This window comes from Microcaecilia unicolor, unplaced genomic scaffold, assembly GCF_901765095.1.
Source record: "Microcaecilia unicolor unplaced genomic scaffold, aMicUni1.1, whole genome shotgun sequence".
Taxonomy (NCBI): Eukaryota; Metazoa; Chordata; class Amphibia; order Gymnophiona; family Siphonopidae; genus Microcaecilia; species Microcaecilia unicolor.
In genome coordinates, this window is record NW_021963070.1 from 218121 (window position 1) to 236863 (window position 18743).

The 18743-nt window shown below is 47.1% G+C and overlaps 1 protein-coding gene across 1 annotated transcript in view; it reads left to right on the forward strand.

Moving 5' to 3' along the window:
- LOC115458883 (F-box/LRR-repeat protein 6-like) overlaps window positions 1–6288 on the forward strand; it is a 44757-nt gene extending 38469 nt beyond the window's left edge. Inside the window, exons 4-5 of the mRNA XM_030188719.1 lie at window positions 5759–5890; window positions 6223–6288. Of these exons, the coding sequence (XP_030044579.1) occupies window positions 5759–5890; window positions 6223–6288 (198 nt within the window). The remainder of the gene's footprint in view (window positions 1–5758; window positions 5891–6222) is intronic.
- Window positions 6289–18743: the final 12455 nt, after the last annotated feature.

Genomic DNA, 18743 nt, shown 5'->3' on the forward strand with positions numbered 1-18743 from the left:
AATCCTGTTTGGCAAGTAAAAGAGCAGACTGGGAGGAGGTCAGCAAGAATTTGAAATGTATGAAGTCAGCATGGGCATGGGATTTCAGCCAAAGGCGTTTGGCAGAGCAGGCACAGGAACGTAGGTAGCGGATTCTAGAGGTCAGCTAAGGCTGGTGTTTGGTACGCTTTACAGGACAGGGAACGGGAGGAGCGAGAGTATCCACAGCAGAGGAGAGAATAGTATTATAGGAAGAGACAGCCTCGTCGACAGACTTGGATAGCATAGTGATAGAGAAAAGATTTGAAACACTAGAGGACAGAGTAGAAGGGTCAATAGCCTGAAGATTTCTAAATGTATTGGTTAAGATTGGACGGAACTGGGGAGGAGGGTGTTTGAGTGAAAGTTATCAGATGATGGTCAGAGAGGGGAAGAGCTGAGGCACAGAAACTGGAGAGTGAGCAGTTTGATAAGATCAAGACAGTGGCCATTCTGGTAAGTGGGAGTAGTGGAGCACAGTTGATGATTGAAAGAGGATGTTAAAGCAAGAAACTGCGAAGCATAAGAGTCAGAGGGATCATTAGCGTGAATGTTAAAATCCCCAAAATGAGGGAAGGAGGTGAAGGTTCAAGAAAGAAGGAAAGCCAAGCATCAAGTCAGTGAGAAAGGAAGAAAGGGACTTATCAGGGGGTCGATAAATGAGTGCTACTCAGAGAGGCAGAGGAGCGAATAGACAGATGGAGTGGACTTTGAAGGAAGAAAAGCAGTGAGACTGAGGTGGAAGAAGAGGTTGAAATCTACAAGAGGGTGAAAGTAGGCCAACGACACCTCCACGGCCAACCGGGCGAGGAGTATGGGAGAAAAGATAACCTCCATGGCATAGAGCTGCGACTGAAGTAGAGTGTTCAGGGCAAAGCCAAGTTTCAGTTAGGGCAAGCAGATGGAGAGTACGAGAGATAAACAGGTCATGGATGTAGGAAAGTTTGTTACAGACAGAGCGGGCATTCCACAGAGCACCACGAGAAAGGCAGGCAAGAAGGGGAAGGAGAGGAACAGAAATTAGATTGGAGACGTCTGAGAGAGGGAGAGAGGGGGGGTCTGACACCAGAGAGGAGGGGGGGAGGTATCTCTGTCACACACACACTCTCTCTCTCACACAGTCTCACAGTCAGTCTTTCTCTCTCTCACTCTGACACTTTCTCTCACACACTCTGTCTCAAACTGTATCACATTCACTCTCTATGTGTCACACAGTCACTCACTCTCTTGGTCTCATACACTCAGTCTCACAGAGAGTCTGTGTCTCACACACACTCTGTCTCTCGCACACACTGTATCTGTGTGAAACACTCTCTCACACTGTCTCACATACGCACTTGCACACACTCTCATTCTCACACACACACACTCTCTCTCACAGAGACACTTGCACCCAGACTTACTCTCTCTCACTCTCACACACACTCGCACATTCACTCTCTCTCTCACACACAGTCACTGTCACATACTCTTTCTCAAACATACACACTCCGAGGAAAACCTTGCTAGCGCCCGTTTCATTTGTGTCAGAAACGGGCCTTTTTTACTAGTTTTGGATAATCTGTAAGTGACGGAGATCTTTGACTCTAAGGTTTTTATACAAGTATTGCAATAATCCAATTGAGAAATAACTAATGAGTGAACTAATACATTTAGCACCAGTGGATGGAGTAGAGAACGAACAGAACAAATGAGATGTAGAACTACCTGGGAAATGTAAGTATTCCAAGAATATGGACAGTTTCTATTTGGGGCTCGGTAATGTTAGCAAGACAGATTGGTGCTGACAAAGGAGGACTCATTTTATGCTGAAAGAATACAGCTTTTGATTTGGCGGGATTTAGAACCAATTTATGTTCTGTAAGCCAGTCTGAAAGTGAAAGTTTTTGATTGATGACAGAGCTCCCAAGGGGAGTACATATATCACTTGGATGTCATCAGCATAAACGAATGCAGTGAGGCCTAACGTTGTACTAAGACTAACAGAGGTGCCAGGAATAATGTTGGGGATAAGATTGAACCTTGCGGAACACCAGAGTCTAGAATGAAAGGTTTAGAAAAGGAGTAGTCAAAGAATACTGTATACTGGCGTTTATCTAAATATGAAGAAAACCAGTCCAAGACTGTACCTGACTTGCCAATAGAGTGGAGATGGTCGTATTTTTAGCTGCCGGTAATCAACTTGACCACTCATTTTTGTATTCCCTCCTCACCCTAGTCATGGTTCCGTAAAACTCTCTCAATTTCACCCCTCTCCCCAGGTGTACCTGATAAATATCAAGTTTTCACTCTAGCAGTTCCAGCAGCAGCAATACTGATAGACCTGCCTGTCTGACATTGCTGCCTGAAAGTCTCACTGCCATCTGAAACTAAACATGACCAAGACTGCACTTATCTTTCCCCCTAAACCCACCTCTCCTCTTTCCCCATTCTTTATCTCTGTGGATAACTCATCATCCCTGTCTTATCAGCTCATAACCTTGGGGTCATCTTTGTCGTCTCGCTCTCTCTCTGCACATATCCAACAGACTGCTAAAACTTGTTGTTTCTTTCTCTATAATATCACCAAAATTTGTCTCTTCCTTTATGAGCGCACTATCAAAACCCTTATCCACACTCTTATCACCTCTCACTTAGACTACTGCAACTTCTTTCTCACAGGTCTCCCACTAAGCCATCTCTCTCCCCTTCAGTCTGTTCAAAATGCTGCAACACGACTTATTTCCCCAGTGTCATTATGCTCACTGAACCTCTCCTTAAGTCACTTCATTGGTTCCCTATCTGTTTCCGCATACAATTCAAACTCAAGTGCATTCACTCTGCAGCTCCTCGGTACCTCTTCACTCTTATCTCCCTACACTCCTTCCTAGGAACTAAATAGGGTAAATCTCTCTTATTTATTTGGATTTTTTGCTCACACCTTTTTCAGTAGTAGCTCAAGGTGTTACATTCAGGTATACCGGGTATTTCTCTGTCCCAGGAGGGCTCACAATCTAAGTTTGTACCTGAGGCAATGGAGGGTTGACCAACATCACAAGGAACAGCCACCTCTGGATTTCAAGACCGGTGCTGTAACCATTAGGCCACTCCTCCACTCCACTTAGTACTTATTTTATACCCTTCTCCTCTACTGCCAACTCCAGACTCTGTTTCTTTTATCTTGCTGCATCATATACCTGGAATAGTCTTCCTGAACTCAGTACATCTGTTTCTTTTATCTTGCTGCATCATATACCTGGAATAGTCTTCCTGAACTCAGTACATCAAGCTCTAACTCTGGCCATCTTCAGATCTAGAGTAAAAGCCCACCTTTTGAGGCTGCTTTACTCCTCAAACTCCTATTCACTTGTTCAGTATCCATGTCTGTTTTATCATTCCCACTTTGAGTAATTCCATTATCTGTTGTTGTTTGTCATTGTAAGCTCTGTTGAGCAGGAACTGTCTCTTACATGTTCAGTGTACAGCGCTGTGTACTTCTAGTAGCGCTATAGAAATAAGTAGTAGTAGGCCGCCTGTGGCCTGCACCCAGTGGTGTGCTGGTAAATTTTTAACAACAGGCTCTCTCCCTGGTCCACCTTGGCGCCCCCCCCCCCAAAAAAAAAAAAAAAAAATTGCAGAGCTGGCTATACCCCGTGGGGGGGGGGGGGGGGGGGGGGGCAGCCAACACATTACTCTCTTCAGGAAAAAAAAATTAAATTATCCCAGGTTCCAATCTAATTCATGTTTAATATGGGATAAAATGCCATAAATAAGTAAATATAAACTTTTAACGTTCAGCACCTGATTCTCAAAGTGGACATATTCCAAACACTATAATGAAAAATAAAATTATTTTTTTTCTACCTTTGTTGTCTGGTGACTTTGTTTCTCTGATCATGCTGGTCCAGTATGTGATTCTGCTGCTCTCTATCTGTTTCCCTTGACATCCGTTTCCAGGGCTTCCTTTCCATTTATTTCTTTTCTTTCCTCCTTCTTCTTCATTTCTCGTCCTCCACATACTTGACTGTACAGTGGATTCCAGCTTCTGCCAATTTTCTCCATCCATGTGCAGTTTCTCTTCTCACTTCCTTTTCCCTCATCTAATCTCCTTCCTCTATCTTCCCTCCATGTCCAGCATTTCTTCTCTCTCCTTTCCCTCCCCTCCATCCATGTCCAGAATTTCTCTTGCTTCTCCCCTCCATCCATGTCCTGAAACTCTCCTCTCTCCCCTGCCCCTCTCTATCCTCCATACCCAGCAATTCTCTTCTCTCCCCTGCTCCCCTCTACCCACCCATGCCCAGCAAGCCTCACCCATGCCCAGCAGGTCTCTCCCCTGCCGCTCCAAAGCATGTCCAAAGATGTCCTCCGCTCCCCTCCGTCTTTTTTGAATTACCTCCATCGAAGCGCGCACCATTTAAAGCCCTGCTGCGTGCTGGCCGTCTCCAGGCTTCCCCTGCTTGCTTCGGATGATGTTTGTGCCTTAGTCCCGCCTTCGCGAAAAAAGTAAATGACGTCAGATTAAGGCGGGACTAAGGCACGAACATCATCCGAAGCAAGCAGGGGAAGCCTGGAGACGGCCAGCATGCAGCAGGACTTTAAATGCCGCGCGCGTTCGACGGATGTAATTAAAAAAAGATGGAGGGGAGCGGGAGGGGAGGGTGGGAGCGAAGGACATGGTTGGATATGCTTCGGGAGCGGCAGGGGAGGTAAAGCATGGCCTTGTGATGGCGCACCTCCTGCCATGCTTACCTCCCGCAATGGAGCCGGCTGCGCCCCCAACAACAACCGGCTCGCAAGAGCGGTCAAAATTTAACAAGCGGCTCTTGCGAGCCGGTGCGAGCCGGCTCCAGCACACCACTGCCTGCACCTAGCCATTTCCTTCTAACCCATCTGCCCTTGCAAAAACAGGAAGTTGTGTCAGAGGGAAAGGGCCCAGGATAGGCCCCAGGAAGCTTATGAGTATTTCTGATGCTGGTGGAGCAAATACCTTTCTTAACAGGTATGGTGGGGGGGAGGAGGGAATTGAGAGTTTTATGGAAACCATCGTAGGGTTAGGAGGGAAGGGAGAAACACTGGGCCGTACATGGGGGTGAGGAGAGGGAGAGATGCCGAACTGAGGGATGGAAGAAAAGAGATAATGGGACCTGGGTTAGAGAGGTGGAGGGAAGGACGAGAGAGAGGTATTGGACTCTGGGGAGGGGGGATGAGTGAGAAGGAAGAGAGAGGTAATGGACCTGGGGGTAGAGATGGTGGATAATGGGAGGGGGTTCTGGGGGACCTGGACCCCCCACTTCGGGCTAAGGCCTCTTCCAAAGCTGCAGTACTTGTTCAGTGGCTGGTGGGATAGCCAAAGCCCAGCCAGCCAAAGAAATCTGTTGCCCGAGTCGCCCCCTTCCTCATACTGCTTCAGGAACGATGAAGTTAATGGTATACCTCCAGCTGCCGTCACTGGCATTCCCCGATCATGTCTTCTGGCAAAGTAGAGGGCCCAGATCCCCAAGGAACCCTCCCCCTCCCACTGTCCAGCATTTCTCTCTCTCTCTTCCCTCTATCCTCGGGCCCTTTATCTCTCTCTTATACCCCCTTTAATCATTCGATTAACTGTGTAATTAAAATTAGTGCTAGTGCAATTACAATTTTTAATTGAAAATGGAGCTCTAGTTGAAATAGAGAAAGATGGTCTGAACTGGAGAGGTAATATAAAAAGGGTTGACATAAATCTGAGAGTCTCAATTGTTTCACATTAAACTTCATATTACAGGCCCTCAGCGAGAACTGCCGTCACCTCAGCTCACTCAAACTGTTGCATTGCTCTGGTGTTACCACGGATTGTCTGCTTGCAGTTGCTTTGCGTTGTCCGCAGCTGGAGAGCCTGAATCTGCAGAACTCCCAGGTACAAAGCCACATCTATTTGTTGGAAGGGTCAAGTGCTTAGGCAGATAGCTTTTGGTAATGTCCAGTAGTGTCTGTAGACAGAGCTTAGATTTGGGGGTTGGGAGGGAAGGGTAGGGATTATTGTGTGGTTTATGAACATCAGTGGCCAGTGTTGTGTGTCTTCAGTACTTAACCTGAATAAGCTATTCGGTGGGGAATGTCTTTCCATCTTTTCTAGGTCTTCTGTGCTTTGTTTCCATGTTGATTCTTTGTACAAGAGGTTTTGGTCCATTACTTGAGCACTCGAGTGAATATTTTTCATTCTTTCCTCATTCTCTGCTGTCTCTTCAGGTTGATAGCTCAGCAGTGGGCGTCTTTTGGAGGTTGCTGGTTCTCGGCTCAGACATTTGTGGTTGACTTACAGCAGTCGTATGAATTTAATTCTCAGCATGATCACAGTGAGTCCTTGTAAAATGAAGGCATTTCACCACAGAAAGGAGGGGGATTCAGAGCTGAAAATAGCATCTGTCAGAGAAACTTTTGTTTTTCTCCGAGGACAAGCAAGAGCATTAATTCTCACAGTGGGTAACGCTGCGCCACGTCGCCTAGTCCAGGCTTTATGACAAGCCAAAAGATATTTTGTGGCGTGCAAGACATACTCCACCACGCATGCATGGGTATGTTCCTGCCTGCCGCTCGGGTGCGGTTTCCGCAGTTCTTTTTTTTTTTTTTATTGCAATGAAGAGAAGACTGCGTTTGTGACTTCTCTTCATGCTCGGTCTGAAGAGCTTCTTTTTTTGGTGCCTTTGACGTGTGTTCAACAGTATTTCGCTGTGCCTTTTCAGGCATTTGTTTTCCCTCTTCTTGTCGTATCTTTTTAGTTTAATTTGTCCAATTTTAATTTTCTTTTATTTTCCGTCCACTAGGCCGTGTTTATGCCTGGTCTCCGGTAGGGTCTTTTACGTCTTTTTTTTTTTTTTTTTTCCTCATTCCTTCCCCTTTATTCAGGCACCATTGTGTCTTTTGATTAGCGGAAATGTCTCCGTCCTGTCCTCTAAAGCTCCCAATGGCTTAAGCACTGTACCCAGTGCAATCAGACAATCTCTGGCATGGCACCCATTCTTGGTGTCTCAGTGTCTAGGGGCTGACATAGCCTTGCTAATTGTGTCCTTGTCTTTGTATGACGAGAAGGACTCACTGTCCAGAGAGGCTCAACAAGAAAAGATCTTTGAAGCCAAGTCCGGTCCTCGACGTTGGCATCAGCATCGAGGTCGGTGATGTCGACGTTGAAGACAGCATTGGGAGCATTGGTCCTATAGCAGCCTCAAGGCACAGAAACACTGGGAACAGTAGTGCATCGAGTGGGGCTCCACCTGTCTCGACACCAACTGCTGGACAGGGCCCCCAGGACCGGGCCAGTGTCGGACCGAACCTGAGAAGATGTGAGGATTCATCATGCTCGTCTGCACCGAGGAGTCTGGACAGCGAGATTCGGGCGAAGGCCAAGAAGCATCGGCATTAGTCTTCCCTTGTCACATGGTGCTGGGAGCTCCGGGGCGTCGAGGGACTCAGCACCAAGAAGTGTCGGTGCGGGGAGGAAAACTCCCCCTCTCTCTAGAGTATTGACCAAATGTCTAGTGGTAGTCTCAGCATCGCTACGCAGACTGGGAGTCCATGTATTCCCTTACCTCGACGATTGGCTGGTAAAGAGCATGTCAGAGGATGGTGCTCAGGAGTCCATGCAGAGAACTGTTCGGGGTGCTAGAACTACTAGAGTTCTTTATAACTACCCCAAGTCCCATCTTCACTCTGCACAGCAATTGGAATTCATTGGAGCCCTGCTCGATACGCAGAAGGTTCGAGCCTTCCTCCCAGGGCCGAGGGTGGACACTCTAGTCGCCTTGGCCTCTCAGGTTTGAGCCTCTCAGGTCATGGTTTGGCAGATGTTGAGGTAGTAGTCCCACATGGCTTCCACAGTGACACCCATGCCATGCCTTCACATGGACTCAGCCCAATGGACCCTAGCCTCCCAGTGGTACCAGGCTACGAGAGACCTGAAAGATGTCATCCAAGTGTCTCCAGACCTTTTTCACTCGCTGCTATGGTGAACTTTTCAATCCAATTTGACCTTGAAACTTCCATTCCAAATTCCTTAGGCACAAAATGTGCTGACAATGAATGCATCTCTCCTAGGTTGGGAAGCTCGTGTAGATGGGCTTCACACTCAGGGAGCATGGTCACTCCAGGAAACAAGTCTTCAGATCAATCTTCTGGAGCTCCAGGCCATGTGGAACGCTCTAAAGGTTTTCAGAGATTGGTTGTTCAACCAAATTGTGCTCATTCAAACAGACAACTACATCAGTAACATAGTAGATGACGGGCAGAAAAGACCTGCACGGTCCATCCAGTCTGCCAACAAGATAACTCATATGTGTAATTTTTGTGTATACCCTACTTTGATTTGTACTGTGTTCTTCAGGGCACAGACCGTATAAGTCTGCCCAGCACTATCCCCACCTCCCAACCACCAGCCCCGCCTCCCACCACCGGCTCTGGCACAGACCGTATAAGTCTGCCCAGCACTATCCCTGCCTCCCACCACCGGCTCTGGCACAGACCGTATAAGTCTGCCCAGCACTATCCCTGCCTCCCAACCACCAGTCCTGCTTCCCACCACCGGCTCTGGCACAGACCGTATAAGTCTGCCCAGCACTATCCCCGCCTCTCAACCACCAGCCTCGCCTCCCGATGTTGACTAAGCTCCTGAGGATCCATTCCTTCTGCACATGATTCCTCTATGGTTATCCCACGCATGTTTGCATTCCGTTACCGTTTTCATTTCCACCACCTCCCGCGGGAGAGCATTCCAAGCATCCACTACTCTCTCCATGAAAAAAATACTTCCTAACATTTTTCTTGAGTCTGCCCCCCTTAAATCTTATTTCACGTCCTCTCGTTCTACCACCTTCCCATCTCCGGAAAAGGTTCGTTTGCGGATTAATACCTTTCAAATATTTGAACGTCTGTATCATATCACCCCTGCTTCTCCTTTCCTCCAGAGTATACATGTTTAGTTCAGAAAGTCTCTCCTCATACGTTTTGTAACCCAAATCCCATACCATTCTCGTAGCTTTTCTTTGCACCGCTTCAATTCTTTTTACATCCTTAACAAGATACAGCCTCCAAAACTGAACACAATACTCCAGGTGGGGCCTCACCAACGACTTATACAGGGGCATCAACACCCCCTTTCTTCTGCTGGTCACACCTCTCTCTATACAGCCTAACAACTAGATTGCAATGTATTACACCAACAAGCAGGGAGGCACCGTATCACACCTTCTGTGTCAGGAGGCTGTCCGGATGTGGTGCTGGGCTTGCCAACACGGCATGTTCCTTTGGGCCACTTACTGGCGGGCGCAAAGAACAGCCTGGCTGACAGACTGAGCAGGGTTATGCAACTGCATGAGTGGTCTCTCAGTATGGGCATTGCCTGCGAGATCATTTGAGAGTGGGGCACCCCCTTGATGGATCTCTTTGCCACTCAGCTGATCACAAGGTCCCTCAGTTCTGTTTCAGGCCCACGACAGACTAGCGTCAGATGCCTTCCTCCTGCATTGGGGGACAGGTCTGCTGTGTGCGTATCCTCCCATTCCTTGTGTAAGGAAGACTCTGCTGAAACTCAAGCAAGACCATGATCTTAATCATGCCATACTGGCCTTGGCAGATCTGGTTTCCTCTTCTTCTGGAGTTATCCTCCAAAGAACCGTGGAGATTGGAGTGTTTTCTGACCCTCATCACGCAGAATGAGGGATCCCTTCTACATCCCAACATTCAATCTCTGGCCCTCACATCCTGGATGTTGAGAGCCTAGAATTTGCTTCTCTTGGTTTGTCAGAGGGTGTCTCCCTAGTCTTGCTGGCTTCCAAGAAAGATTCCACTAAGAGATGTTATTCTTTCAAATGGAGGAGGTTTGCTGTCTGGTATGAGGTCAAGGACTTAGTTACTGTTTACTGTCCTAAATAGTCCCTGCTTGAATACCTTCTGCAGCTTTCCGAATCTGGTCTCAAGACCAACTCTGTAAGGGTTCACCTCAGTGCAATTAGTGCTTATCAGCGTGTGGAGAGTAAACCCATCTCTGTACAGCCTCTAGTTGTTTGCTTCATGAGAGGTTTGCTTTTGTCAAAGCCCCCTGTCAGACCTCCACCTGTGTCATGGGACCTCAACATCGTTCTTACCTAGCTGATGAAAGCTCCTTTCGAGCCACTAAATTCCTGCCATCTGAAGTACTTGTCCTGGAAGGTCATTTTCTTTTTGGCTATTACTGCAACTTGTAGGGTCAGTGAGCTTCAGGCTCTAGTAGTGGATGCACCTTATACTAAGTTTCATCACAACAGAGTAGTCCTCCACATGCACCCAAAGTTCCTACCAAAGGTTGTGTTGGAGTTCCATCTGACCCAGTCGATTGGGTTGCCAACATTCTTTCCCTGACCTCATGCCCATCCTGGCGAGCACTTTGCACACATTGGACTGCAAGCATTGGTCGCCTACATGGAGGGGACCAGGTCCCACAGACAGTCCGCTCAACTTGGTTCTTTTGATCCCAACCAGTTGGTGGTCGCCATTGGGAAACGCACAATCTCTAATTGGCTGGCAGATTGCATTTCTTTCACTTATGCCCAGGCTGGGTGGACCCTGGAGGCTCATATCAGAGCCATGGCTGCGTCGGTAGCCCACTTGCGGTCATCCTCCATTGAAGAAATTTGCAAGGCAATGACATGATCTTCAGTCCACACATTCACATCTCATTACTGCCTTGAGCAGGATACCCGATGGCAACAATTGGTTCGGGCAGACAGTGTTGCAGAATCTGGGGTCTAGAATCCAACTCCACCCCCCCCCCTCCCCAAACCAGGCCTGTTTTATTCTGTTCCAGGCTGCACTCTCACTCAGTTTGTATATAGTTTCAGGTTGATCTGAGTTTATGTTCTCAGTGTTGCGAGGCCCAATTGACTGATGATTGTTGTTTTCTGTGAGTCTGTATGCTAGGGATACTCCACTTGTGAGAATTAATGCCCTGCTTGTCCTTGAAGAAAGCGAAGTTACTTACCTGTAGCTGGTATTCTCCGAGGACAGCAAGGCTTATATTCTCACAAGCCCTCTCACCTCCCCTAGGAGTTGTCTCCTATTTTTATTTTTCCTTGCTGTAGTATTTAACTACAGTAACTGTGCCCGATTGGCGGGTGAGATGGCATGGTGGAGCGTGTTTTTGGCTTGTCATAAAGCCCGGACAGGGCAGCACAGCGCCACATTTACCCATGTGAGAATATAAGCCCTGCTGTGTTTAGAGAATACCTGCTACAGGTAAGTAACCGCTATTTTTTAGGTTGTAATATGATGTTTTGATAGAAAATTGTCATGTACTTTCATGGTCACAGAGGCCCCTTCTTAGGTGGGGTTTTTTTTTCCTATTTTTGTTGCTTATTTCTTTCTTACAGTAAAGAAAAGCACATCAGGCTAATACAGTAGGAAGACTAGTTGATGTGTCCATCTGCCATGTTGATTTCCTGCTGTAGTGCTACAGACCCAATTTTGTGCGGCTATATGTTTCCTAGGGTTATTCATTCTTTTGTCAATTCTTCCTCCACCACGTTATCTTACATTCCTCACTTTTTCTGGGAACTAATCTCTGATGTTAGACTGATCAGTGTATCGCCTTTTGGCCTTGTATCTTCAGCTCTTGTTCTAAAACATTGTATATGTTGAAAATTTTTCGCTTGTACCTGTTCTACATGAGATATTTTGAAGTATTTCAAGGTTTCTGTCATGTTCTCCTCTGTGTGTCTACATGTTTAGATAAATAGAGTGCAAGGCATGTGAATAGAAATGGAGAAAAAGGGAGGGGGTCCTTGGGGATCTGGGCCCCCCCAGTGCCAGAGGGCATTCTCGGGGAGTGCAAGCGTCGGTGGCTGGAGGCACACCACTGACTTCATCATTCCTAAGGTAGTAAAGGAGGAAGGGGGTGACTCGGGCAGCAGATTTCTTTGGCTAGCAGGGCTTCGGCTACCCCAGCAGCCATTACTAAGTATACACATAGGCATGGATTAATGTGCCAAAGACGATATAGATTTAGTTAAGGTAAATCTTGTCTCACCAATCTCAACATTTCTTTGAAGAGGTGAATAAACATGTGGAAAAGGTGAGCTGGTCGATATTGTCTGGATTTTTAAAAGGTATTTGACAAAATACCTCATGAAAGACTCTTGAGGAAATTAGAAAGTCATGGGATAGGAGGCAATGTCCTATTGCAGATTAAAAACTGGTTAAAAGATAGATAATGGAGAGTAGAAATGGTCAAAATGCTCGATGCCTCACTGCCTTGGGTTATTCTCTTTATAAATGCAGTTAATAATCCCAATAAATAAATGCTGGGTCATAACTGGGTATATGCAGGTGGCAGCAGTTAACTGGATGAGAGTTGATATTGTCATACTCCAGTACTAGTAGAAGTGAGCCCTTGTGCCACCACTGTGCAGTGGTGATCGGTGGCCGACAAGCCCCGTGGTCTTCACCTAACCAACCACTGGGTAGCCAGTAGCACTTGGAGGGTCTTCAGAAGGGCAGACGGGGGCCCTGAGAAAGTGGCAAGAGCTAGGCTGAGTCCAATCGAAAGTCAGGTGAGACAGCGATCCAGGCAAGGTCTGAACCCAAGTGAAGGTCAGGTGACAATCCATGCAGGGTCAGAATCCAGGCAGAGGTCAGGTCAGACGACATTCCAGGCAGGGTCAGAATCCTGGCAAAGGTCAGGTGGCAATCAGGCAGGGTCAGAATCCAGGTGAAGATTAGGTCAGTTAAGCGACCAGATTCCAGGAACTCCAGCAGAGAGGCTACAAACAGGACCTGTTGCAGAGGCCCCACATCGGAATGGGTGGGACAGGTCAGAGGGAAAGGTACAGTGCAGGCCTGAAGCAGCCTGTGAGTAAGGTTGCCACTGGTGCTGTAGCACCAAAAACGTCTGAAAAATTCTGTACACTGAGGGAGCCACGGGCAGGGCCTAGAGAGGAAGTAGACATGCTGGACAGTTCGGGGTGGGGTTGGGGGTTGGGAGAGAGGATGGAAGGCGTAGCCATGAGGGGCCTTTGATAAGAGAGATGCTGGATGGGGCAGAAAAGCTGAGAGATGCTGGATGGGGCAAGAGAGAAGCAGGGAGACACTGGTTGGGGCAAGAGTAAGCAGAAACGCTGGATGGGGAAGAGTGAAGTAGAAATGCTGGATGGGGCAGAGAGATGCTAGATGGTGAAGAGAGAAGCAGAGAGGTGCTAGATGGGGAAAAGAGATGCTGGGTGGGGCAAGAGAGAATGCCCCCATCTGCACAGGCCTCAAACAGTTATTAGTACTGTAACCGGACTGTCAGCAAGTAAATCAGGAGGCCTAGACGCTGACTTCCAAAGCAATACAACTTTATTAGCTAGCTGACACAGTACTACGTTCAGACTCAAGGATACTGCGCCCGAGCTTCACCTGACACCCATTCTTATACATCATTAGTGATCATGCGCATAACACATACCATACATCACACAAGCACATGCGCAGTACAAGCACATGCGCACTACAGTTTAGTAGTTCTGTAGTTCTCACAGAGAGAATACGTCAGTTTCACAGAAAATGTTACTTTGCAAGAAAATGTAACTTATTGCATTGTTTCAGCACATCCACATAATACAGCCTCTGTGTATTGCTCACGAGACTGCGCTGACACAAGCCCTAATTGCTGACTACTACAAATTGTCTATCTGCTGGTTAACAAAAAGGTTTTACTATTAACAAGTTCAAGCTGTAAAGTTTTAGTTTAGGCTCATTAGAGAAACTCTGATTCTTTGGTTAAAACACAAAAGTATATACAAAGTCCACGTATAAAAAGTCCTTCTAGTTCAAGTAGTGCAACCTCGCCCCCTACAGTACAACACCAGAGATATAGAAAGAGATGTGTTTACTCCTGTACTGTGCAAAATATAAAGACGGCACATGCCAGGAATGGTGTTAGACGAGTTGCGAGTAGGGCAACTGCCTTTGGCCCCTGACCTGGGAGAGCCCAAAGCCTGTTGGAAGCTGAAGAAAGTGCAGACTTGGTAATAAGCTTTGGGGTCCTCTCCCAATTTCTTCCTTGGGTCCCAGCCATGTCTAACAGCTCTTTCAAGATGTACATTTCAAATCTGACATACTCTAATTACAAAATGGAAAATAAAATTATTTTTTCTACCTTTTGTTGTTTGGTCATTTTATTTTTAAAATCATGTTGGTCTCAGGCTCTGGTTTCTGCTTCCCTCTGTCTCTCTCTAACTCACTCACCAGGTGGTTCTGTCCATTTGACATCTCTTCTCTCTCCAAGTCCACCATTCATCTTTCATTTGTGTCCCTATTGTTCCCCAGGTTCAGAATCTCCAATCTCTGTAGCCCTATACTTCCCTGTCCAGTATCTCCCCTGTGTTCATATCCCCGTATCCATCATTAACTCTCTATCTCCCTATCCTCTCCCTCTTTGTTGAACAATATCTCTCTTCTGTGTCTGGCGTTGCCCCTCTGTGTTCATATACCATCCCCATGCAGCATCTCTCCTTTGTGTCCATCTTCTCCCCCTCTTCCTCTTTCACACCAATGTCTCTCCTCTCCAACCCAACACACCTTCTCTCCCTCTATTCCCCCACCCCTTCCAGCATCCAGTTCACCTGCCTGTCCTCTTTCCCTTATTCCTTCCAGCTGTGGGTTCAGTATTTGACTCCCTCTTCCTTTATCCTCTTGGTTCTGTACTTCTTTCCCTTCCCTCTAGGTCCCGTTCTCCCATGGATCCCGCCAGCACCTCTCTCATACACACATAGTAACATAGTAGATCACAGCACTCCTTTCCCTTTAGCCCCCCTCTTCTCAAGTGTCTAGCCAGCACCTATTTCCTTTCTCTGTAGCCCCCACTCCTATAGAACCTGCCAGCCCCCCCTGGGTCCAGCCAGGACCTTTCTTCCTTCCTCCAGCCCCCCCCCCCCCAAAATGTGTCCTGCCAGCACCTCTCTCTCCTTTCCCTTCAGACCCCCTCCTCCTCCTCTTCCATCACTTTTCTCCCTGTCCCATGGATCCAGCCAGCACTTTTCTTCCTTCCTGTCCTTCTCCTCGCTGGTGTCACCTTCCTGCAGCCAGCAGCGATTCACACAGGCTGGCTCTGTGCTCTTCCTTCTGCTGTGTCCCACCCTCTCTACTGTAACTTCCTGAAGTTGCAGTAGAGAGGGTGGGACGTGGCAAGAGGAAGGCCATGGAGCCAGCCTGTGTAAATCGCTTCTGCAGGAATGTGACACCCACAGGGAGGAAAGGAATTTTTTTATTAACTGCGGGAACAAGACTTTTTTACTGTTATTACAGGGTGGTAAAAAATTTTGTTCCTGCATATGTGTCAGTTTTAGTTTGAATGTTGCTGTTACCATGGATTTACCACGGTAATGGTAACCGTGTCATTCTCTTATTTGCAGTCTTTGCATTGTTCTACCCTTAAACACTTCTGGCTTTCTTTTACCTTTGTTGAAATCTCTATTGGGATTCCCTAACTGCCATGTTTACTATAGTATGCTTCAAGGATACCTCATTCCAAATAGAGAGCTGCATGGCTTCCGTCCCCGCGGGAATCCCGCGGAAGCCACGGGATTCCCGCGGGGACAGAGGCAGTTCCTGCGTGGTTCCTGCGGGGATGGAAGCAGTTCTGCGGGGTTCCTGTGGGGTTCCCGCGGGGATGGAACCAGTTCTGTGGGCTTCCCATGGAAATGTAAGCTGCACCTGCACCAGCCTCTCATCTACCGAATACCAATTTATTTGAGTGCTGTCTCCTCCTCCTCCTCCTCTTCTTCCTTGCTTTAACAGCATAAATGTGGAAAGTCTTCCATTAAGGAGATGGTAGAGTCACAAATGATGACGAAATTCAAAAAGGTGTGGGATGAACACAGAGGATCTCTAATTAGAAAATGGAAGTTATATAAAAGCTAACCTTAAATGGCTGCATGTGTGTGGATATGTCAAGTGACACTTAGATGGCGACTCTGGCTGTGATGAACTAGAGCTGATACCTGGCAGACTTGTATGGTCTGTGTTTCATACATGGCAATCTGGTAGGATGGGCTGGAAAGGGCTTAGACAGCAACTTCAGTGGCTGGAACATGAGGACAGTGCTGGACAGACTTTTACGGTCTGTGTCCCACAAATGAGAACATGAATAGGCTGGAGTGGGCTTCGATGGCAACTCCAGCAGTTGGAACATAAGGATGGGGCCAGATAGACTCCTGTGGTCTTTGTTCCAGAAACACGAAAGAAAGACCATAATCAAGTATATAATATCACACTCGTTGATTTAATGATGAATTGATCATGAGTGTGACTATTGGGCAGAGTGGATGGACCGTTCAGGTCTATTTGCTGTCACTTACTATGTTACTATTAATCCTCTTTGCTCCCAGGCTGGTGCACAGACCTCAGCTCTGACACAGGCACGAGAATCAGATGTCACCTGACCTACTGGCGCGTGCATGTGGCGGCCTCTCAGCACACACTGCCAGTGAATCAGAGACAAATCTTACATGTGCGCACCAGAGTGTTCCAAGTTCCATTCCTTCCTTGCCTACAGTGCTGTGGCTCAAATCCAGAAAGAGACTGAGGGAGCTGACTGGAACTTTCTTTTATGTACTATTAAATTCTTACGGGGATGGGTTAAATTCTTGTGGGGATGGGTTAAATTCTTGCGGGGATGGGTGGGGATGGGTAAGATTCCAGTGGGGATGGGTGGGGACGGGTAAGATTCCAGCAGGGACGGGCGGGGATGGGTTGGATTTCTGTCCCCGTGCAACTCTCTAACTCCAAACCATGCGCTCCTGAGCAACTGTCTTCTTTCTGCTCCCCCTCTCCATTCTAATTTAAAAGCTGCTCTATCTCCTTTTTAAATGTTAGCACCAGCAGCCTGGTTCCATCCCGGTTACGGTGGAGTCCATCCTTTCAGGAATAGGCTCTCTATTCCCCAGAATCACTCCTCCCTGCACCATCATCTCATTCACACATTGAGACTTTGGAGCTCTGCCTGCCTGTTGGGTCCTGCACATGGAATGGGGAGCACTTCTGAAAATGCTACCCAGGAGTTTTGGAACACATTACCAAAACCCTTATCCATGCTCTATCACCTCATGCTTAGATTACTGCAACTTGCTCCTTGCAGGTCTCCCACTAAGCCATCTCTCTTGTCTTGAATGCATTTGAAATTCTGCAGCACTACTTATATTCTGTCAGTGTCTCATACATGTTTAGTGTACAGCGCTGGATAAGTCTAGTAGCGCTATTGAAATAAGTAGTGGTAGTAGAGCAGTGACTGTCTCTTACATGTTCAGTGTACAGTGCTGTGTATGTCTAGTAGCACTATAGAAATAAGTAATAGCAGTAGTAGTAGTTACAAGGACTGTCTATTACATGTTTAGTGTACAGCGGTACATATGTCTAGTAGCTCTATAGAAATGATTAGTAGTAGTAAAGCGCTGCATACGACTGGTAGCGCTATAGAAGTGATTTATAGTAGTAGTAGTAGTAGTAGAGCAGGGACTGTCTCATACATGTTTAGTGTACAGTGCTGTGTACATCTAGTGGTATAGAAATAAGTAGTAGTAGTAGTACTTACAGGGACTGTCTCATACAGGTTTAGTGTACAGCGCTATTTATGTCTAGCTCTATAGAAATGAAAACAGTAGTAGTAGTTACAAGGACATTAATCCCAATCCTGGTCCTCCACATCAGCTCTCATCCTATTTGTGCAGGTCACATCGTGATATCTCCAATCTAATTTCTGTTCCTCTCCTCCGCCCCCTCCTTCCCTGCCTTTCTCTTGCTCTCTGTGGAATGCCCGCGCTGTCTGTAACAAACTTTCCTACATCCATGACCTCTATCTCTTATACTCTCCATCTGCTTGCCCTAACTGAAACTTGGCTTTACCCTGAAGACTGCTTCAATTGCGGCCCTATGCCGTGGAGGTTATCTCTTCTCCCATACTCCTCGCTCGGTTGGCCGCGGAGGTGGTGTTGGGCTACTACTTTCACCCTCTTGTACATTTCAGCCTCTTCTTCTACCTCAGTCTCACTGTTTTTCTTCCTTCGAAGTCCACGCCATCCATCTATTTGCTCCTCTGCCTCTCCGAGTAGCAGTCATTTATCGATCTCCTGATAAGTCCCTTTCTTCCTTTCTCACTGACTTTGATGCTTGGCTTTCCTTCTTTCTTGAACCTTCATCTCCTTCCCTCATTCTTGGGGATTTTAACATTCATGCTAATGATCCCTCTGACTCTTATGCTTCGCAGTTTCTCGCTTTAACATCCTCTTTCAATCTTCAGCTGTGCTCCACTGCTCCCACTCACCAGAATGGCCACTGTCTTGATCTTACCCTCTTCTCAAACTGCTCACTCTCCAGATTCTGTGCCTCAGCTCTTCCCCTCTCTGACCATCATCTGATAACTTTCACTCTTAAACACCCTCCTCCCCAGTCCCGTCCAATCTTAACCAATACATTTAGAAATCTTCAGGCTATTGACCCTTCTACTCTGACCTCCAGTGTTTCAAATCTCTTCTCTAACACTGTTATCCAAGTCTGTCAATGAGGCTGTCTCTTCCTATATTACTATTCTCCCTCTGCTATGGATACTCTCGCTCCTCCCATTCCCCGTTCTGTAAAACGTACCAAACCCCAGCCTTGGCTGACCTCTAGAATCCGCTACCTACATTCCTGTGCCCGCTCTGCCGAACACCTTTGGCTGAAATCCCGTGCCTATGCTGACTTCATACATTTCAAATTCTTGCTGACCTCCT